At 47.4% G+C, this 22,847-nt stretch overlaps 1 protein-coding gene and 1 long non-coding RNA gene across 2 annotated transcripts; both read left to right on the forward strand.

Moving 5' to 3' along the window:
- Positions 1-214: 214 nt before the first annotated feature.
- Positions 215-17,076, forward strand: FOXI3 (forkhead box I3; the record flags this gene model as incomplete). Its single annotated transcript, XM_081884253.1, has 2 exons — positions 215-947; positions 15,845-17,076. 2 exons carry the CDS (start codon positions 215-217, stop codon positions 16,414-16,416), a joined length of 1,305 nt encoding a protein of 434 aa, XP_081740379.1. The 3' UTR covers positions 16,417-17,076.
- A 174-nt stretch (positions 17,077-17,250) lies between these two features.
- LOC309354441 lies at positions 17,251-19,597 on the forward strand. The gene is made up of 2 exons (XR_014162302.1): positions 17,251-18,577; positions 18,749-19,597. It is a non-coding gene; the product is annotated as an uncharacterized lncRNA (long non-coding RNA).
- Positions 19,598-22,847: the final 3,250 nt, after the last annotated feature.

Genomic DNA, 22,847 nt, shown 5'->3' on the forward strand with positions numbered 1-22,847 from the left:
GCCTCCGCCCGCCCCGTCGACGGGCTGCAGCCGCGCCACAGCCCCTCCTTCTGGGATCAGCCAGCCCCGGGCCCCGGGCCGGGAGGCAGGGCAAAGCGCGCGGGGGCTATAAGGCTCGTCGACGGCGGCAGAGAGGCACCCCCCTCCAGGCTGGCCCAGACGGCTCTGGGCGGGGACTGGTCCGCCTTCGCCGCGCCTCCCTGCCGCCTGGGCCATGAGCGCCCGCGAGCTGCCTCGCCAGCCCGCGCCCCGCGCTCCTCGCTCGCCCCCGACGGCGCCCGGCAGCCCCTTGGCGCCTTGGTCTCGGAGCAGCAGCAGCGCCCGGGACGCTCCCGCCATGGCCGTCTACTGCAGCGAGGCTTTCAGCGTGTATCCCCAAGCAGCAGCAGCCGCGGCGGCTGCGGGCACGTCGGGGCAGAGGCAGCCGGGCGCCGCGTACGCGCTGGGCGACTACGGGCCACCGCCGGGCGCGGGGGGCTACTTGTGGGGGGTGAGCGGAGGGGGCCCCTACGTGCCCAGCGGAGGGGGCGTCGGGGGTACCGCAGGAGGAGCAGCAGCAGGAGGAGGTGGCGGTCCCGGGGGCTCGGGAGCCCCTTTCTTGCCCTACGGCTGCCCGCCGAGGGGCGTCGGGGCGCCGGCGCTCTTGGGCTCGGCTGCGGGGCCAGCGGGCGGCTCCGGGGCGCCGTCGGAGCTGGGCTGGCTGAGCCTGGCCAGCCAGGAGGAGCTGCTGCGCCTGGTGCGCCCACCCTACTCCTACTCTGCGCTCATCGCCATGGCTATCCAGAGCGCGCCCGAGCGCAAGCTGACGCTCAGCCACATCTACCAGTACGTGGCCGAGAATTTCCCCTTCTACAAGCGCAGCAAGGCCGGCTGGCAGAACTCCATCCGACACAACCTCAGCCTCAACGACTGCTTCCGAAAGGTGCCCCGCGACGAGGACGACCCCGGTGGGTGCATCGCGGCGCGTGGGGATGGCGGGGAAGCGGGGGAAAGAGTGCCTCTGAGCATGGGTGGAGAGGTCCACGAAGGCAGGTGTCCCCCACCAGACCAGGCTAGCATATCCCCCCCAAAAAACACGGAATTTTAGGGTTGGGAGAGAGACCCCATCCGCATTTGCAGGAATCTCAAAGCATCCTTAGCTGAGATTTTTAAAGTCAAATTTAAAACTTCTCCCTCCCCCCCCCAATTTTTTTTATTGGTTTTCACAATATTATAAACAAACAAACACCTAAGACAAACAAACATAAATCATAGCTTTCTTGAAAATGACACTTATTAACTTTGTTAAGTGACTTCCCCGCTTCCCCTTGGTTGAATTTCATTGCATATCCTTTTAACAGTTTCCCAAATCACAATTCTTATAAAATTTAACTTGAACATGAACATCCTTAAATCTTCACCTTATGAAATTAAACATATTAATTCATCACTTAATATAAATAAAACCCTAAGCCAATTAAGTATCTGCAAGGTGTTTTCAGTTAATTTAACTTAACATATTTAACTAAATAATCATTAAATTTGATCCACTCTTCTTAACCTTACCTAATGGAGGCTGCTCAATCTTTTATATGTCGTGTGCATTTATTATGTCTGGACATTTTTTGTTGTTGCCTAAAAATTATGCCCATAAAGACTGAATGAATGAATGAACTACAGTATCTGATCCCAATGTCAAAACATTCTCCTCTTGTTCCTGATCTAGATCTTCCCTGATCCCTCCTTCCCTGGCCGGGAGAGGAGGCACCATTTTGGGGTCCTCCTCAGGTGCCAAAATCCCACTGGCCCCTCACATTGCCTGGGTCCTGGGGTGTTGGTCAATACCCTGCTTTTCTTTTAAAGAGTAACTTCTGGTGGGATTCGGGAGGAGACCTAGAGTGGTTCCCAAGTCCTAAACAGATCAACTTGGAAAGCCGGTGTCAGTGATCCGAGGCAGTTGTGCGGAAGTGAGTGCCATTAGTTAACTTGCAGAGGACTTTGCCACACCATGCCGGTAGCGGTTTAATCAGAAGTAAGCCCCAGGCTCAATGGGCCTAACTAAATACACACTGATGCATCTGTGCAATGCAGTCCTCTTCGTGCTTATAGGATTGCGCTGCTAGTGCCCTTAGGATCAGGTGGTAAGCTGTACAGATGGCCTCCTGCTAAACATCACTTCATTCAAAAGAGAGACCCCCTTAATGCTTTCTATTTGCCAAGCATGTTTGCACATGCAGTTGCAAAATGCACACACCCGCCATTCCTTAAGTGAAGTTAGGATTTTGGACCTCGATAGCTGGCAATATTTCAGGATTAATTACGGCAGAGTGAAAGGGATGTGATCTGTGTGTGGTATGCGTTCAGCTCTCTCCAATTCGTCATGCCTTGGAGCCATGCGCTTCCCTGTTGAAAGAAGCTGAGATTTCTTCGGCCTTGGAAAGGAACTTCCTTTTCCGATCAAATAAGGTGCGTTATCGCACCCAGTTCGTAGTAACGGTCTTCCTTTGTACATGGGAGAATTAGAAATTCTCGCTCATATACGCGCCGGCACATAGATTTGTTCTGGGAATAAGCAACCTGCCTTAATTGATCTCAGTGCAAGCCCTGTGGAACTTGATTCTTGAATACATGCTCTTAGTCCCAATCGTGCGCATTTTGTTTTCTAGTTACAAAATGGCTTCTGTCAGCATCCTATGGGAGAGAGCAAAAGCTTAGTCATTGTGCGTCTGCTTTGAACGCAGAAGATACCATGTCCTGGGATTTTTGGATAAAGAACGGTATATAAACTGAACACATAAATAAATGTTCAAACCCCGGCATCTCCTGAGAAGTCTGAAACCCTGGATAACCTCTGCTGGTTAATGTAAACGGTAATGTGCTGATGGACTGAGCGTAAGAGAGCTTCTTATGTCTAGATGCCCATGGAAATCATAAGAAGCCATTTGCTTCATAGAAGGATTTCTATCCCCTTTCTGTCTTTTTAGAAAACAAACAAACCCCAAATGGTATGCAATGCGTATTTAAGAACTGAAATGCTCCCAATTAGCTCATAGATGAAAAATTGAAGATCTTTCCCCTCCCTCCATCTGCAATATGAGGACAATAATTCTGACTTAATTGTTAAGGATTCTTGAGGTAAAGTTTGTGATGTGCCTTGAATACTCAGAAGTTCCCTATAAACTCTGCTGATCGTCCCCTAACTGGGAGTTTTGATACATGAATTTGCCATTGGGCATTAAGTTAGCAACTTTGTTGACAACCTCGATGATTTCTGCGTACCACATACAGAGTGAAAGAGTGCTGCAAAGGGCAGCTGCTCCTCAGCAATTTCTAGGCATGCTAATCTGTTCACAGGGCCACCAAAATTAAATACTAGTTGCTGCCCATTTCCATCCATACAAATGCAGTAAAAGGCTGAGATGTTTGGGGAGCTGGTCACCCCCTTTTCTCCGAGCCTATATCTTCACGCTCTTCGCAGTGTTAGATAACTGCTAGATGTCTGGCCCGCAGATTGAAATCACAGTTAAGTAGCAACACTGTTCGCATGTTTCTACATAGACTGCTATTCTTCGTTTTCTTTTTGAAGAAATTAAATAGCAGTCGGGGTGTGTGTGGAGGTTTAACTTCCATCGTGGCCCCGATCTGGATTTCCACACAAACACACCTGCAGCTGTTATTTGCATCAAAAATACACAGTAATGCAGTTGTTGAGATATGCGTGACTGATGTCTCAGTTCATTTGGCCCTTGGTCCCAGAGAAACGCACCTGTGGCAATAGACCACAGAAAGCTAAAGGCTTCCTTCTCCCGTTGACCTAAAATCATGCCTCCTTTTATATGTGGATGGGCAGACATGTGAACAGGCCAAACATGGCCGCCTCTGTCGCATCTAATATGAGCCTCAGCTCACAGCTTTGTTTTGTTTCCGCTTGTATTTCTAGTGTTTGCAGCTTGTAAAAATAATTTTATATGGACATGCAGGATAAAAATAATAGGGGAAAATAGCATTTGTATGAACTAAATGAATAATAATAATAATAATAATAATAATAATAATAATAATAATAATAATAATTTATTTATACACTACCCATCTGGCGGGGCTTCCCCAGCCACTCTGGGTGGCTTTGGGACTAGCTTTTTGGCCCTGTATGCATTTTTGTAAGAATTATTACTTATTTTGCAAAAATTATATACCACTTAACTAAAAGGAAGTTGTTTTCATAAAACAGAATTAAAAAATTTCATTTTAACAAATCCGTAAAAGACTGTAAAAACAGTAAGCATAATGAAATTATCAGAGTATAGGTACATTAAAAAGCTAATGCTCATGATAAAATTAATTGCCTGGGTAGATATAAAGATTTTTTTAAAAAAATTAACAATAAAAAAGCTGGAACAATATGTGACGACTTTAATATAGCTTGTCATAAAATTGCAACAAAGTGAAACCGCAGAGCAGCAGCAGCAGCAAAAACATTCTCCTGATTTATGACACATCACCCCTCCCCAAAGGCTTGGACAAAGATGTTCATCATCACCTGGCGATGAAAAGGAAACAGCGCTGCGGCGAGACACACCCCAGAGTGGGGGCTTTTCCGTAGGCACAAAGCTGCCACGGAAAAAGCCCTTACTGGTCTGCAGTGCCCATCATCCCTGACTGTTGGCTGTGCTGCCCGGGGCTGGCGTGCCTAAGAGCCTGACAACAGCCTGCTCTTGCATCAGACACAACTTGGGCCAGCCCAAGCTCAAGACATTTTGCCACCCGAGGCAAAGAGCAAGATGGAGTCCCTCTCAGTCCCACAGACAGAAGCCGACTGGACTGGAAGCTGGACCAGAATTTCAGCGCTGGTGATGAGGCTTACTGTACCTCAGGCAGCCGGCTAGTTTAGGGGTCCCCGGACATATCCAGGTCTGTACCCCAACAGAGGGAAATGGCCAGGAGGAACTGTTGTGGGTAGTTGCTGTCATCTAACGCCTAAAGCGACTGTCTCACTTTGCCAAACGGAAGTGCCGTTCCCGAACGCTGTGTTCCTTGGCATTCAGGTTGAGATGGCGAGTTTGCAAAGCGCTGCCCTAAGATGAATCCTGTGCCGCAGACGATGACTTTTTTAGTGAAAGAAAAACCAATGGCTCAAGCAAGCACTAGGGAGGAATGGGTTAGCGTTTCTGTTTGGAGAAGCATTGCTCTTGCACATTGAGCGAGGCAGGGAGGCTGACCTGGACAAAGAGGCAAGAAGGAGAAGCTTGCTGAGGTGCCTGGCTAAAAGTTGTGCTCCCTTCCCAGAGAAAATTACCTCAGCGGTGAGGAAACCTAGCTGTACATAGCTGCACACAAACATAGCTGTACGTAGCTGTACACAATCACACTTTCTCACTTACTGCAAAATATTTTCCGGGGATAAATTTGTAACTGAGAAGCTGGGCTGCAGCTTAAATGAAAATTGGGGATCCCTCCTTCTGTGGGCATGAGGAGGAAAAGAAAGGGCAGTTATTTCCTTCAGGTGAACCACAATCTACAGATCCCCAGCTTTCATTTTTCTTTTTTCACAGAAAGAGTGCGTTTCTAGCATTCGTAGAACCTGAGATATGAGGCAAAATGTACAATTCTCCATTTTTTTGGTGAGAAAAAAAGGTTCCTCGGTGTGTTCTCCTTCCAAATTTCGATACCCATGCCCCGGGCGATGTGGGGCTTGTTATGCCAGGCTGTTATGTCAGTCGTTCTTTGAGGGGCATTTGTGGGTGTTATTGACGATGGCAAGAGAGAAACTGGGGACATCACACGTGTGTGTGTGTCATGGGTGGGAGAAGATGCCCCCTTATCCTACATCCACGGAGGTGTTCAAGTGCCCGTTCAAATGGTCGTACAAGGAATGTGGCTAATACAATTTCTCCAGATGGCTTGAACAAGTGTTACAAGTGCGGATCTTGAACAGAAAAATAATAATCTGCAGCTTAGAAAGACTTAATTTCAGATGAACGAGGCAGGGATTTAAGGGTGATGCGCATCCTGAACGCTTGTCGACTTCAGATTTTAACAGCTGTTATAATTGGCTAGAAATCCTCCTCTTTCATAACAAGAAACCAGCTTCTGACCGTCATGGTTCATTGCGAGAGCTGGGAAAGTATGCTTAAAAACAGACTTATCTTTGAAAGCACTGGTGTGTGCTTTTAAAACCAACTCGTGAACACATGATCTTTGGGACAGTTTGCAGATGGGAGATTCTGGAAGAGGAGGAGGCTCTCTGTCGTGATGTAGATGGTATTAAGTTTGGCCATGGGGAAGCCAGACTCATAACCTTGCTCAACCAAGAATGCTACTTCCATCACAGGGCCAGCCAATGGGGTGCTCTCCAGATGTTGAACTACAACTCCCATCATCCCTGGCCATTGGACATGTGGACTGGGACTGATGGGAGTCATAGTCCAACCACATCTGTCCTGCTTTTATTCCAATTGCTGCCTAATCTACCTTCCCGGGTGGTGGTGGTTGTTTATAAATGAGACAGTAGTTCTGGGCTATGTGTGTCTTGTACGCAGCTGGCTAGGAGGCAAACACACAACACCCATTGACAAAATCAGCTTCCAGTTACTGAGGAAAAATTGGTGAAGAGATATCATGTAATTTCCGTATGTGAGGTTTAGTTCACCTTTTGAGCCTCCCTAGAAACCTCATCTTATCATTGTTACAGCAGAAGAGGATACAGTGGTACCTGGGTTAAGTACTTAATTCGTTCTGGAGGTCCATTCTTAACCTGAAACTGTTCTTAACCTGAAGCACCACTTAGCTAATGGGACCTCCTGCTGCTGCTGCCGCACAATTTATGTTCTCATCCTGAAGCAAAGTTCTTAACCCGTGGTACTATTTCCGGGTTAGCGGAGTCTGTAACCTGAAGCGTATGTAACCTGAAGCGTATGTAACCCGAGGTACCACTGTACTACAAATGAAGCACCTTGATCCATGTAGGATTTTTCTGGGGTTACGCATACCCCTAAACATTTTTGTGTATCTAAGTTTGGCCTCATTGAGGGGCAGTATTTCAATATGAGTTGGAAAATGAGAGGGACGTGGGTGGCGCTGTGGATTAAACCACAGAGCCTAGGACTTGCCAATCAGAAGGTCGGCAGTTTGAATCCCCACGACGGGGTGAGCTCCCGTTGCTCAGTCCCTGCTCCTGCCCACCTAGCAGTTCAAAAGCACATCAAAGTGCAAGTAGATAAATAGGTACCGCTCCAGCGGGAAGGTAAACGGCGTTTCCGTGCACTGCTCTGGTTTCGCCAGAAGCGGCTTAGTCATGACCCAGAAAAACTGTCTGTGGAGCGGACAAACTCTGGCTCCCTTGGCCTGTAAAGCTAGATGAGCACCTCAACCCCAGAGTCATTTGTGACTGGACTTAATTGTCAGGGGTCCCTTTTCCTTTACCTTTCGGAAAATGAGAGTACTCCTAAACATTTTTTCAGGAAAAAAAGCACTGTGTGTAAGCCTGAGGTGGGAAGACAGTGGATTGGGATCTGCTGGTAGATCTCTGGACGATCTGACTCCTGAGTTGTTTAGCGATGAAAAGAACTTTCCCCCCTCTGAAATTAAGCTGCCAAAATGAAGAAAGCTAACCTGGAGTGGACTTTGGTGTGAAAGGAGACGAGTTCAGTTCTGGCGCTGAAAACAAATTCCTAAGCGCAGCATACATAATTCTAGGGTCGGAAGGGACCCCAGGGGTCATCCATACCAACCCGCTGCAAAACAGGAATCCTACCCACAGCCAACCCTGGGTGGGCCTGAACCACCAACCTTCTGGTTAAGAGCCAGACACACGGACTCATTGCGACACAGAGGTGCTCAGAGGCACTCCGTAATGGAGCACTAGGGGCAAAAACCTCCAGAAATGATTCAACAAATCTGAAGTCCGCTTGCAGTTCGACTCACAGGCTGATTGAAGCAAAAGCCGTTTTATGCTTCATATATTAAACTGCAGTGTAGAATGTCAACTGCAACAGTTTTCATGGCAAGAATGATTGAACAAGTCTGCTTTTCCGCATTTGTTCACTGCTTCCAGCTTTGTTTACCGTTAAAAACAAAAAAAGGCAAACAGTGATGGAGAACCTGCTGCCATTTACCGTATTTTTTGCTCTATAGGACTCACTTTTTCCCTCCTAAAAAGTAAGGGGAAATGTGTGTGCGTCTTATGGAGTGAATGCAGGCTGCACAGCTATCCCAGAAGCCAGAACAGCAAGAGGGATTGCTGCTTTCACTGTGCAGCGATCCCTCTTGCTGTTCTGGCTTCTGAGATTCAGAATATTTTTTTTCTTGTTTTCCTCCTCCAAAAACTTGTGGTCTGGTGCGTCTTACAGAGCGAAAAATACGGTAGATTTTGTTGGATCCCGGTTCCCATCAGCTGTGTGAATTGTTTGTTAGAAGCTGCGTGGTTTCAGAGCCTCAAAGGGAACAACACACTGATTAAGGAAATGATTTATTTCAGTTGTAATAAAATATTTGGCCTCTGATGCCCTGCCCTTTGCAGAACAAAGGATACCCAGTTTAATGAGCAGCAAGCATATGGGAGAAGTAAGATACTAAGTAGTGCAGACAGGACTGTGGCTTAGGAGGTGCATTGTATGTGGGATTTAAATAAAGGCTTCCATAATTTTTCAGCCGGCTGCTCCTGAAGGTTGGGGGATGTTCTGAACTGGTCTTGTGTGAGTGCGAGCACTGGAATTGAAAGCGAAAATTGAGAAGTCTGTGTGTTTGTATGTGTGCGCATGTAGTATGTATGCACCTAGCTCTTTGGATCCTGGCCAGAACAGGGCTGGATTTAGGTTTGATGAGGCCCTAAGCTCCTGAAGGTAATGGGGTCCTTTATATGTCCAGCTGTCCTTTGTCAACAACAAATTTCCGCTGTTTTTGTGTGTTGAATATATGCTGTATGGTAATTTATGGACCTAATAGCTATCTAAAGCCATTTGCACATACAGCGGTACCTCGGGTTAAGTACTTAATTCGTTCTGGAGGTCCGTTCTTAACCTGAAACTGTACTTAACCTGAAGCACCACTTTAGCTAATGGGGCCTCCTGCTTCCGCCGTGCCGCCGGAGCACGATTTCTGTTCTCATCCTGAAGCAAAGTTCTTAACCTGAAGCACTATTTCTGGGTTAGCAGAGTCTGTAACCTGAAGTGTATGTAACCTGAAGCGTATGTAACCCGAGGTACCACTGTAACAAAGTGATTACCAACGTGATTGATATAGAAATGAGCAAACCAGTTGATATTTTAGGGAGCAGACTAGCAGGCGGGGCCCATTACTTACATCATAGGAGCCTACACAACACAAAACACTGTTGCTGTATGTAGGTTTTATCTTATTTGTTTATCTTATGTTTTGGAAATGTACATCCAGTTGTTTTTTCCCTTTAAATTTTTTGGGGGCCCCCAAGAGAGTGGGGCCCTAAGCTACAGCTTGTTTAGCTCATACACAAATCCGGCACTGGTTATGAATGTGTTACAACATTTGGTAGTGGAGATTTCGCAGTTTTGTTATACAGCAGCGCGAACTTAACCTGGTAAAAGAAGAGGTGCTAACTCACAAAGTCAAAGTGAGCTGCGATGATTTCTAGAAACTAAAAGCTCAAGTCTGAACGTCCCAATTTAATTTTATAAACTCGACCCACACTTTTCTCACGCATAAAAGCACATCGTGCAAAGGGGGGGGGGGGAATACAACGCAAAATTTCACAAAAAGCCAAACGATCTCAAATAAAACATCAGCCTTCAGTCGGTTACTGGGATCTGCAAACTTGAACATTCGCTTGGTGACCTAAGTTGCATGCATTGCTCTCTGGTTAAAATCCTGGGGTATGTTTAGATGATCATGCCCCCATTTGTAGGACTGAGTGTGCACATTTTGGGTCCAGGCTTGAAGTTTCAAGTACAAACATGGGTAAAGATGGTCATTTGCCCGTTTTCTTTTATATATATATATATATATATATATATATATATATATATATATATATATATATGCAGGTTTTGGTGTCCTCGGGTGTCTTCCCGTGTAAAAGTTGGGGTGTCTAGGCGACGTTTCGACGAGGTCTCACTCGTCATCTTCAGGCTGGTGCTTTCGGCTTCTTGTTACTGGAACAGAGCAGGATCTCAGTGTTTGAGTTCCTATAAATACTGTTGAGGGGGTGTGGTGTATAGCCTCCAATGTTCTGGGCAGAGAGGAAGTTCCCAGGCTAGTGTGCCTTTTCTTCTTTTGTTCCTTAATTACTTGAGGGATATCTTGAGTGATTTCTTGAGTGATATCCTGAGTACCACTTAGGTGGGTCATTAGGTGTGGATTAGTTGCTAAAGTCTTTGTGTCTTGACCTCTTGAACTTTGTGAAGAGTTTTTCTGAGAAGATGGCTGTACTGCACTTAGTTGTGCTCTGGCTTGGCTTCGTGTATAGGGGCGAGCTGTGGTTTTGTGGCCTGTGTCAGCCAGATCTGTGTAGGGATTGCAGGGGGGTGCAGCATCCGGAGGTGCCACCATGGTTTGGCTACTGGATGGTGTCTGTAATTTATCTGTGGAGAGGGTCTGGGTTTGGGTCTGGTGTGGTTGATTGGTGATGGCGTTCTGTGTAAAACTGACACCAGATCCAGAGGCACACAGAACGCCATCACCAATCAACCACACCAGACCCAAACCCAGACCCTCTCCACAGATAAATTACAGACACCATCCAGTAGCCAAACCATGGTGGCACCTCCGGATGCTGCACCCCCCTGCAATCCCTACACAGATCTGGCTGACACAGGCCACAAAACCACAGCTCGCCCCTATACACGAAGCCAAGCCAGAGCACAACTAAGTGCAGTACAGCCATCATCTCAGAAAAACTCTTCACAAAGTTCAAGAGGTCAAGACACAAAGACTTTAGCAACTAATCCACACCTAATGACCCACCTAAGTGGTACTCAGGATATCACTCAAGAAATCACTCAAGATATCCCTCAAGTAATTAAGGAACAAAAGAAGAAAAGGCACACTAGCCTGGGAACTTCCTCTCTGCCCAGAACATTGGAGGCTATACACCACACCCCCTCAACAGTATTTATAGGAACTCAAACACTGAGATCCTGCTCTGTTCCAGTAACAAGAAGCCGAAAGCACCAGCCTGAAGATGACGAGTGAGACCTCGTCGAAACGTCGCCTAGACACCCCAACTTTTACACGGGAAGACACCCGAGGACACCAAAACCTGCATTCCTGTACCCGTGAAAATCTACGAAAGCATATATATATATATATATATATATATATATATATATATATATATATAATTTTTTTATTGATTTTAACATATAAATTATAAAATGTACCACAAAACTTATCACTTATACAATCTTTTTAGACTTCCATCAGCACCTCTGATGATCCACCGTTTTAACCACTTCTTAACTTTATATTGCCTTTACATCTCTTAAAAAATCATCCTTCCCCTTCTCCATTTTTGCAATACTTCCAATAACACTCCTCACAAAACGTCTTGCAAACCTACAAACGTCGTCTGATCTTCACAAATACTTTTCAAATAGTCCGTAAATTTACTCCAGTCTTCCGTGAATTTCTGGTCCCGACGGTTTCGAATCCTTCCTGTTAGTTTATCTAGTTCTGCATAGTCCATTGACTTCATCCTCCATTCTTCAATCGTCGGTAATTCTTCTTGCTTCCATTTTGGGCCAGTGATATTCTTGCTGCTGTTATTGCATATAAAAAGAGTTTATATTCCTTTCTATTTATATCACTCCCAACAATGCCCAGTAAATATTTGCCCGTTTTCTTAAATGGAAACCTTTTTCAGAAGACAAGTCTTAGTAGCAACCTGTCTTTCAAACTTGGTTCAGTGGTATCTGGCGAAAAATACAATCACTGCTCCGAAGTTTCCTACTATTGACCAAACACTAGGGTCATGACCCAGGAGCTCCTGTGTGGCTGTGTGAGACTGATGGGGACCCCATATTCTGCCCCCTCCCCAATTGCAATATGCCCAACTATTTTGTGCTGTGGGAGCTTCATGCATTCTTCCCATATGTGGATAAGAACACAGTTAACAGCCAGATGCCTTTGGGAAGACAGGACCTGGGTGCAACAACACTCTCTCGGATTGTGATTCCCGGCTACTGGAACTCGGGGCACCCGGCCTTCCATCAGTGGGGGTAGAAAAATGGGACCAGTAGCTCCCTTTCTTCCCATAGTCATAGAATCATAGAATCATAGAATCATAGAGTTGGAAGAGACCACAAGAGCCATCGAGTCCAACCCCCTGCCAAGCAGGAAACACCATCAGAGCACTCCTGACATATGGTTGCCAAGCCTCTGCTTAAAGACCTCCAAAGAAGGGGACTCCACCACACTCCTTGGCAGCAAATCCCACTGTCGAACAGCTCTTACTGTCAGGAAGTTCTTCCTAATGTTTAGGTGGAATCTTCTTTCTTGTAGTTTGGATCCATTGCTCCGTGTCCGCTTCTCTGGAGCAGCAGAAAACAACCTTTCTCCCTCCTCTATGTGACATCCTTTTATATATTTGAACATGGCTATCATATCACCCCTTAACCTCCTCTTCTCCAGGCTAAACATGCCCAGCTCCCTTAGCCGTTCCTCATAAGGCATCGTTTCCAGTTCTTCCTAATGTTTAGGTGGAATCTTCTTTCTTGTAGTCATTCCTGAAGAGAGCCTGCAGAAGGAAAGTCCAAGTCATTTATAGCTGAAAACGCTTCAGTACTTGGGAGTAGCAAAACACAGAGCAATAGGGCCCACCACTGTTTATTTCCTTGGGGAAATACAGTGGTACCTCGGGTTAAGTACTTAATTCGTTCCGGAGGTCCGTTATTAACCTGAAACTGTTCTTAACCTGATGAATTATTTTGTAAGGTGAATTATTTGAACTATTGCAAAAATGACAAAGAGGAGAATTATTAGTTAAGATAATTACAGTGGTTCCTCAGGTTCTTAATTCATTCCAGAGGTCTGTTCTTAACCTGAAACTGTTCTTAACCTGAAGCACCACTTTATCTAATGGGGCCTCCTGCTGCTGCTGCGCCGCCGGAGCACGATTTCTGAGGTAAAGTTCTTAACCCAAGGTACTATTTCTGGGTTAGCGGAGTCTGTAACCTGAAGCGTATGTAACCTGAAGCGTCTGTAACCCGAGGTACCACTGTAAATGTAAGAGCTTGGCATTGAGTTCTTGCATAACAGAAACTTTTTTCAGAGCTGTTTTTTCTCGATTGAACTTCATACGTACCACATGTTTTGGTTGGTGTTAAGTACAATAGGGAATGAATGAGTATCTACAGTAGTAACTCAGGTTACAAATATTAACAAATATTTATCCATCTTTGCTGAAAGGCATGTGTGTATAGACATACAGTGGTACCTCGGGTCAAGTACTTAATTCGTTCTGGAGGACTGTTCTTAACCTGAAACTGTTCTTAACCTGAAGCACCACTTTAGCTAATGGGGCCTCCTGCTGCCGCCGGGCCGCCGGAGCACAATTTCTGTTCTTATCCTGAAGCAAAGTTCTTAACCTGAGGTATTATTTCTGGGTTAGCGGAGTCTGTAACCTGAAGTGTATGTAACCTGAAGTGTATGTAACCTGAAGCGTATGTAACCCAAGGTACCACTGTAATAAAAAACATTGTCTTATACAGTAAGAAATAAGGTACTTCAGGGATTGAGAGCTGCGACCCTCAAAATAATGTCCCTGGTACAGTGGTACCTCGGGTTAAGAACTTAATTCGTTCTGGAGGTCTGTTCTTAACCTGAAACTGTTCTTAACCTGAGGTATCACTTTAGCTAATGGGGCCTCCTGCTGCCACCGCCGCGTCATTTCTGTTCTCATCCTGAAGCATAGTTCTTAACCCGAGGTACTATTTCTGGGTTAGCGGAGTCTGTAACCTGAAGCGTCTGTAACCTGAGGTACCACTGTATGCCTATTCTTTTCTAGTCCTCGGTATGGGAGCAGGCAGTGCTCCCCCCCAAAAAAAATAGGTGCTGGTACTCACCATGAAGTTGTTACAGTAAGTGCCACACCTTTTAACAACAAAGAAAAGAGGTACCGGTACTGTGTACCCTTGAGCACCCCCTGGAAAAAACAACCACTGGGACTGGGAACCTGTGCCCCCTGGAAATGCTGCTGAACTACAGCTCCCATAATTCCTGACCGCTGCCCATGCTGGTGAGGCTGATGGGAGGTGGATTGCAGCAACATCTGCGTTCCACAGGTTGCCTAGGTGTAATGATGTCAGGCAGGCAAGCAAGCCCCGATAAGAATGAGTCTCTGACAGTTTTATGGTACATTTATTTACAGTTAAGGAACTGGTCTGCGACCGTAATAATAAATTTATTCAATATTTACAATTAACATCCAGAGTGGAGGTCCGAGCCTTCCGCTCTTAGCTATGAGTCGGTCACTCTGAGTCTCCGCCCCTTTCACAGCATGAAGGGCGCCAGAATCCAGTCCTTCCTCTCTTGTACTTCTGTTGTGTTGTAACCCTTTCAGCTCTTCTGGTTCGGGGAGAAGGTGGGTGAACTCCCCACCCCACCCCCGCTATCAAACAAAGATCCCTCTAAACACTGCCTCCCTCCTGGTTGCATAGCAACCCCCTCGAAGCCGTCTATCTCCTCCCCTCTCTCTGCCTGCGAGCTTTCTGAGTCTGCTGTTATATCTGAGTCTGAGAACTTTTGATGAAGGGGGGCCGAACTAACCCACTCCTGCTCTATCCGTGGTTGCAATCCCTTGTCTCCGGAGTCAGACTCTGGCTGCCTCTGTACTGACATTCCTTCATCTCCAGAGTCAGACTCTTCCCAGGCGTTCGATTCAGCCATGTCCCTGACGCTAGGCCTGTAGGACCTTTGTCTCTCTTTGGCATTATCTTAATTACAGCGGTACCTCTGGTTGCAAACGGGATCCGTTCCGGAGCCCGGTTCGCAACATGAGCAGAACGCAACCTATGTCTGCGCGTGCACGGGTCACGATTCGTCGCTTCTGCACATGTGTGTGACATCATTTTGAGCATCTGCGTGAGCGGCAAAACCCGGGAGTAACCCGTTCCGTTACTTCCGGGTCGCCACAGGACGTATCCTGAAATAACACAACCTGAACCGAACGTAACAAGAGGTATGACTGTACTTATAAAGGTATCTATATACCGTTGTGTAATGGTTCTAGGGGTTGCGCGTGCGTAAGTTGCCGCCACTCCTGGCTAGGTTACCTGGTTGAACCCTTTCTGTCTGGACAGCCCTTCACTTCGTGGCTGTCTCAGTCGCTGGCAGAATCCGTCAGTGGGCGTTTCTTGAACTTCTTCCAGCAAAGAAGTTATTTGACGCCAAGTCTCCTCCTACTCTCCCTGCGCGGACGTCTTCTGCGCAGGGAGGGTGTGGGCAGCGGAGGACCCGTGCTCTCCCCGCTGGTCTCCGGTGAGGAGTCCTGGAGCCTCCTCTCCGATTCCCCCATCTGCCCCCCTTCTCCACTGGTGTTACGCTGATTTCCTTCCCCAGCAGATGGGCTGCCTCTCTCCCTACTGGGCCCTTCTCCAGCATCCCTCTGGAGCCTTCCCTCAGCCTCTGGCTCCGATGGCAGTTTCCTGACACGTTGATATCATAAAACTATACCACAGAGGTTTACTACAATAGAAAAACAATGAAACCAAACGACAGCATCTTAAAATGTTTAAAAACAAGTTAACATAAATGACGCATAAATTGTGGACTACGCAACTCCACAAATGTTCGGAACGGGTGGGACGGGACTAAGATGCTATTTGGGGAGTATGCGGTTCTGCAGTCTAAAGGAAAGGCTTCCTTTTTAACCCCCTCCTCTCTTGTCGTCCTCCAGGAAAGGGAAACTACTGGACCTTGGACCCGAACTGTGAGAAAATGTTTGACAACGGGAACTTCCGGCGCAAGCGTAAGCGGCGCTCTGATCCCAGCAGCTCTACAGCGCCAGCCACGGCTTCCACGCTGGGGACTCTGAAGTCGGAGGAAGGCCACGCCATCCCTTTAGTCCCAGGGAAGCCATGTGGGGAAAGCCCCTCCTCCGATCTGGAGCCGATGGCGTCCATGAGGGACCATTCCAAGAGCGCCTCCCCACCTGTGATCGTCTCGCCCGCAGCCGGATGCCTCAGCAGCTTTTTCAGCAGCATGAACTCGCTGAGCAATGGCGGGCGCCTGGCTGGGAGCCTCGGCGGTGACCTGCACCACAGGAACCTCCCTGCGGGACACCCGGGCGGCTGCAGCTTCGCCCAGGAAGTCGCCCCCGCGGAGCAGCTCCAGCGAGTTTCAGCGCCCGCTGCTGCCTACTACAGCCCCTTCCACCCTGGCAGCGGGGGCCAGTCAGGCCAGTACAACCACTTATACAACTTCACAGTCAATAGTCTCATCTATGCCCGGGAGGGCACTGAGGTGTAGGGCCTTAAGGGGTCGCAGGAAGAGGCCAAGTTTACGTTTCTGCACCCAGGAAGAGCGTGCCTTTCTTGTCGTTTCTGAAAACAGACTTCACGCAGGGACAGCTGTAACGCCCAGGAGCGAAAGTGTTTGAAAGATACGGATCTCTCTTTTTCATATATATTGGAATTGGGGAATTGTGCAGCCCAACCTGGACTAGACAACTATCTTCCTCCCCGTTGCATTTTGCAAACAGGCCACCGAGTTCTGCAAACGAGGGTCGTTCGGACTGAGCAATTGGTGCTGAAATGAAATCGAAATTAGGGCCAAATATAGAAGAAGAGTAGCCGCCGAAGTACGGCTTGTTGCTTGGGTTTGTTGCTTGTTTCTTGAGTCTCTGTTTACAAGTGCTGTGGTGTAAGAGAGACAGATGAAGAGATTTTATGAAGTGCCTTGAAAAATGTAATAATAATAATAATAATAATAATAATTCTAGTTGCCTTTGCCAGTCATGGCTTATTTGAAGCTTCTCTTAGATCCTAAAGCTGACCTGACAGGTGCTTATATCTATCCACCCCCAGCCCCATTTCTGCAGTCTACAGACAGGCACCAAACTTAGGTTTATTGAGCCCCTGGTGGGCTGGCGACCAAGATGTCGCAAGTGCAGGCCTGCCCTTCTCTATGTATGCCCAGTGGTGTAGCGTGGGTTGTCAGCACCCGGGGCAAGGCAAGTAATTTGCGTCCCCTAACCCGTGGATTTTAGTAGGATCAGAGAGCTGCGAGTGCGAGCGCACGCCCCCAGATGTTGTGCCCGGTGCGGCCAGCCCCCCCTGCACCCCCCACGCTACGCCACTGTGTATGCCACACTGGCTCCTGCTGCAATTTGTTTCCTGTTATTTGTCCCACTGTCCGCTGTGGTAAAAATACACAATTTACATCATTAATTACACAAATTCAGTTGCCGTTAGGGTTCCATATTTTGACGAGCAAAACAGAGGACACATTTGCCGACTTCTGCTTTTAACTACAGATCTCTATGACGACTCTCATTTTACATACCGTATTTTTCGCTCTATAAGACGCACTTTTCCCCTCCTAAAAAGTAAGGGGAAATGTGTGTGCATCTTATGGAGCGAATGCAGGCTGCGCAGCTATCGCTGAAGCCAGAAGAGCAAGAGGGATCAGTGCACACCAATCCCTCTTGCTCTCCTGGCTTCAAGGATAGCCACGCAAAGTCTCTTGAGCGCAGCCGGAGCGCTCCTCCCTCTTCCCTCAGGAAGCTTTGCGTTGCTTTCTTGTTTCTTGATTTCCTCCTCTAAAAACTAGGTGTGTCTAATGGTTGGGTGCGTCTTATAGAGCGAAACATACGATACCCATGAAAAGGAGGACATGTCCTGGGAAAAGAGGACGTGTGGCAAACCTAGTGGGTGTTGAGTGATTCCATCCCATTCATTTCATTGCAGAGAAACCACGGCGCAAAGGGGGAGATTGGGGGGTAAACAGTGGCAGAGCAAGCCAGTCGGGCACCTGGGGCGGCGCACGTGCCCTGCCCATGGGGGCACCGTGGGGCCTCTGAGGAGTCTGCCTGCCGCCTCCCACTCAGCCACCCCACAGCTGAGGGGGAGACGGCGGGCGGACCGTTTGGGGCTGTGCGGAGCCTGCAGGGTGCTCAAGCCACCGCGTCACTCCCAGGAGAGACACGTGGCTTGGGTGCGCTGCAGGCCCCACGGTGAGTGCCGCCCACCATTTTGTCACCCCCTCCCTCTGTGGGGACATCTGGGGCAGACCGCACCTACCGCACCCCCCTTGCTACAGCCCTGGGTGTAATGAATGACATAATGCTTACAGCAGGAGTCAGCAAACATTTTAAGCAGGGGTGCTGGGTCCCCTGTCCCTCAGACCTTGTGGGGGGCCGGACTATATTTTGAAGAATAAAATGAACGAATTCCTATGCCCCACAAATAACCCAGAGATACATTTTAAATAAAAGGACACATTCTACTAGTGTAAAAACACCAGGCAGGCCTCACAAATAACCCAGAGATGCGTTTTAAATAAAAGCACACATTCTACTCATGTAAAAACACGCTGATTCCCGGACCGTCTGCGGGCCGGATTGAGAAGGCAATTGGGCCGCATCCGGCTCCCAGGTCTTAGTTTGCCTACCCGTGCTTTACACAGTGGCGTAGCGTGGGTTGTCAGCACCCGGGGCAAGGCAAGTAATTTGCACCCCCTAACCCGTGGATTTGCACCCCCTAACCCGTGGATTTGCACCCCCTAACTCCCAGATGTTGTGCCCGGTGCGGCCGGCCCCCCCCTGCACCCCCACGCTACGCCACTGGCTTTACAGACTAAGGTCAATAGTAGCAGCAAATACTGATTGTATTCGCTGGATTGAATTGTGTTCCAGACATGGGACGAATAAAGGACCTTCCCCCCTATTGTTCCATTAATGGTCGGCATTCTCCGACACCCTTACCTGTCCTAACCCAAATGTTGCAGTCGTGCAGAAGTCTACCTGACGAAAGCTTTGTGGACTTTGGGAGGGGGGACTTTATGCAAGCTTAGCAGCCGTATTTTGCAGCCAAGACCTACTAGCTAGCACACTTCGTTGAAATCAGTGGGGCTCGAGCTGAGAAAGAAGTCTTGTGGAACAGCCCTCCTGAGACGGTACTACTTCAGAGGTGGCCTATATCTGTATCTCCACACTGACAAGATCTCCTTGCATGTAGAAAACCACCCATGTCCCAGAGAAGGCTTCTGCTGTGCTGTTTTTCCTGTGTGCGGGAACCTGCACGCACGCAATTCTACACCTGCCTATTCTGAAGCAATCTCAGTAGCTCTAGAAGGGCTGTGTGATTTGACTGCTGTGATCATAAATACTGAGCCCTTGTTTCCATGTGATACATTCAGACCTTGGTGTCAGGATCAGGGATTCATTTGTTTTCTTCTGGCGCAACCACTTTGTTGTAAGCTTAGTACCAAAGACGTAAAGTTGTTAGCCTTCCAGTTTGACCAGAACAAAGGCCTTGGGTATATAGGTTTAGTTAATAAAGAATAAAACAAACTTTTTTATACCTACAGTTTTGTAAATTATGACCTTGACATTGTACTTATTTATAATGCTTTTGGGAAAGTTTACTGTTTTGCTTTGGTAGTTTACTAAGGAAATTTAGGCACAATGGGAATAAAATGTTTAAAGTTGTTCCATTTTTTAAAAAGAAAAGACAAATTCTTCGCCTTCTATTCTTGTGTTTTTGCATTTAGTCCACAAGCTGTTGACATGTGAGCTTGGGAAAACGCTGTTGTTTCATGAACATGACTTCCTTTTTGAGCTCTCAGTTAAGTTGCAATACGTGTCCCATCACCCCTGACTATTGGCCATGCTAATAGCAGCTCATGGAAATTGGAGCCCAATTTCTGGAAGACCAACATGTCGCCCATCCCACTTTTAGGGTGCAACCTGCTCAGAATGTCTCCTGCACTTTGTTGACATCCGTCCATCTTGAGAGACAATGGAGTATGCCTCTGGAGGTGAAATGACCTCCCTGGGGCACAGGCCTGCACAGGCCCCATTCAAATGAATGGATTTTGCCCTTAACACTGTCCCCATTCGTTTCAGTAGGCCTGGTGCTTTAGAACTTCCTGGTGAATTCTGCACTTTTTAAAACCAACCCTTCCAATGTAGTAATCTGCTCTAGGCACAAAAGCTTTGGTAGCCATTCAGAGCTTTATTGCTGCTACAACTTCCCTATCCATTCCAATGGAGGAGGTAGAGTCCAGAGGCCAGCAAACTTTTTCAGCAGGGGGCCGGTCCACTCTCCCTCAGACCTTGTGGGGGGCCAGACTATACAGTGGTACCTCGGGTTACATACGCTTCAGGTTACAGACTCCGCTAACCCAGAAATATTACCTCGGCTTAAGAACTTTGCTTCAGGATGAGAACAGAAATTGCGCGGCGGCGGCACAGCAGCAGCAGGAGGCCCCATTAGCTAAAGTGGTCTTCAGGTTAAGAACAGTTTCAGGTTAAGAACAGACCTCCAGAATGAATTAAGTACTTAACCCGAGTTACCACTGTATTCTGAAGAAAATATATGAATGAATTCCTATGTCCCACAAATAACCCAGAGATGCATTTTAAATAAAAGGACATATTCTACTCATGTAAAAACACGCTGATTCCTGGACCGTCCGCAGGCCGGATTTAGAAGGCGATTGGGCCGGATCCGGCCCCCGGGCCTTAGTTTGCCTACCTATGAGTAGACCCATGGACTCCCTCCCTTGCCTACAGCAGTCTTTCCCACCCTATGGTGTGATGGAAGTACCGTACTTTTCCATGTATAACATGTCCCCTTGTATAAGATGCCCACTATTTGGGGGGACTCCATATTAAGAAAATGTCCCATTGCAGGAGGCTGACCCAAAGTTGTTCTTTTTGGGAGAGGCTTGCACAGCGCTGACCTTATTTTAGAGTAAAGAAACCTCATCTAATACATGGAAAAGTACAGTAGCCTTGTGCAAACGAGAGATACAGGAACACACTGATACCTGGATCACATGCAGCTTATTAGAAATAGGGTCAAAGTTCAGTTGGGTACAAACTCGGGGACATCTCACGCTTTTTAGACAAAGGGCCAAATTACATGTTTTAATAAGCTACTTTTAATTTAAAAGTGGCGGCGGGGCAGGGAATCTGTATTTTTTAATTTATTTATTTTTGCCTAAAAACCTTTCTGGCTGCTACTTGCCTCGGAAACTGCTGTTTGCAGTCCAGAATGTGGTTCTCGACCCTATGATTGCTTTTCCTTCAAAAAAACAGTAGCATCTGGTAAAACCAGAGCAGTGCACAGAAACACCGTTTACCTTCCTGCCGGAGCGGTACCTATTTATCTACTTGCACTGGCGTGCTTTCGAACTGCTAGGTTGGCAGGAGCAGGGACCGAGCAACGGGAACTCACCCCATCGCGGGGATTTGAACCACCAACCTTTCAATTGGCATGCCCAAGCAGCACAGTGGTTTAACCCAAAGCACCGCCTGCGTCCCTCTCATTTTCCTACTCATATTGAAATACTGCCCTTCAATGAGGCCGAACTTATCCGACGACAAGAAAACAATTGCAAGGTGGTAAAAATATAAAATAAAAAAGGTCTTGGCTCTGAAAATTCTGCCCAAAATAGAGAGGCTGAATCGTTATGATTCCTGGGCCAATGCACACTTAACCTGAGGGCAGTTGAATTATAGAACTCTCCTCATACAAGGAAATGGATGTGGCAAAGAATTTAATTGTAGAGAAACATTAGATATTAACATAAAATAATACCAGCAACTGCTGACTGATGATACCTCCTCCGCTGCCATAACTCTTAAGAAATGCTTGATGTAACAAGAACATTTTCTGCAGACAGCGAAACATGGAAATTGTAGTTGCCTGCATAATTTCCATTTGAAAATGTTCCAAAATACTAATGTTCCAAAATACTAATGTCAAAGCCTTGTTGCAGCTTTTTCCACTACCAGTCATTTCTGAACCAGCCTCAAAGGTTTGCCCCATGCAGAACACATTGCAGTAGTCCAGTCCACCAAGACCTGCTCCTTTCCGGCCAGGTTTCCACAATCCAGGTACCCCATAGCTGGTGTGCTAGCAGAAGAAAATGCTCCTAGCCATGGAGGACATCTGAGCCTCCAGTGACAATGATGGCTCAAGCAGTACTCCTGAGCTCTGTACCTGCTCCTTCAGGGGAGCGGGTGGCGCTGTGGTCTAAACAACTGAGCCTCTTGGGCTTGCTGATCAGAAGGTCAGTGGTTCAAGTTCCTGCGGCGGGGTGAGCTCTCATTGCTCTGTCCCAGCTCCTGCCAACCTAGCAGTTCGAAAGCACACCAGTGCAAGTAGATAAATAGGTACTGCTCCGGCGGGAAGGTAAATGGCGTTTCCGTGCACTTTGGTTTCTGACACGGTGTCCTGTTACACCAGAAGCAGTTTAGTCATGCTGGCCACATGACCCGGAAAGCTGCCTGCGGACAAACGCTGGCTCCCTCAGCCTGAAAGCGGGATGAGCGCTGGAATTCCACCTTTGACTGGACTTAACCATCCAAGGGTCCTTTACCTTTAAAAAAAAAAAAAAACTTCAGGGAGAGTGGCCAATTTATCACAAACAGGTAACTGTCCAGCTTTCTGATCTTGGGAATTAATCTATGACCTAAAGCAGGGTTCAGCAAACCTTTTTCAGCCATGGGCCAGTCCATCCTCCCTCAGACCATGGGGTGGGCCGGACGATATTTTTTGGGGTGGGGTGGGGTGATGAATGAATTCCTATGCCCACAAATAACCCAGAGATGCATTTTAAATAAAAGGACACATTCTACTCATGTAAAAACACGCTGATTCCCGGACCGTCCACAGGCCAGATTTAGAAGGCGATTGGGCCAGATCCAGCTCCTGGGCCTTATGTTGCCT

The sequence above is a fragment of the Podarcis melisellensis genome (genome assembly GCF_964234715.1).
Source record: "Podarcis melisellensis genome assembly, chromosome: 13".
NCBI lineage: Eukaryota > Metazoa > Chordata > Lepidosauria > Squamata > Lacertidae > Podarcis > Podarcis melisellensis.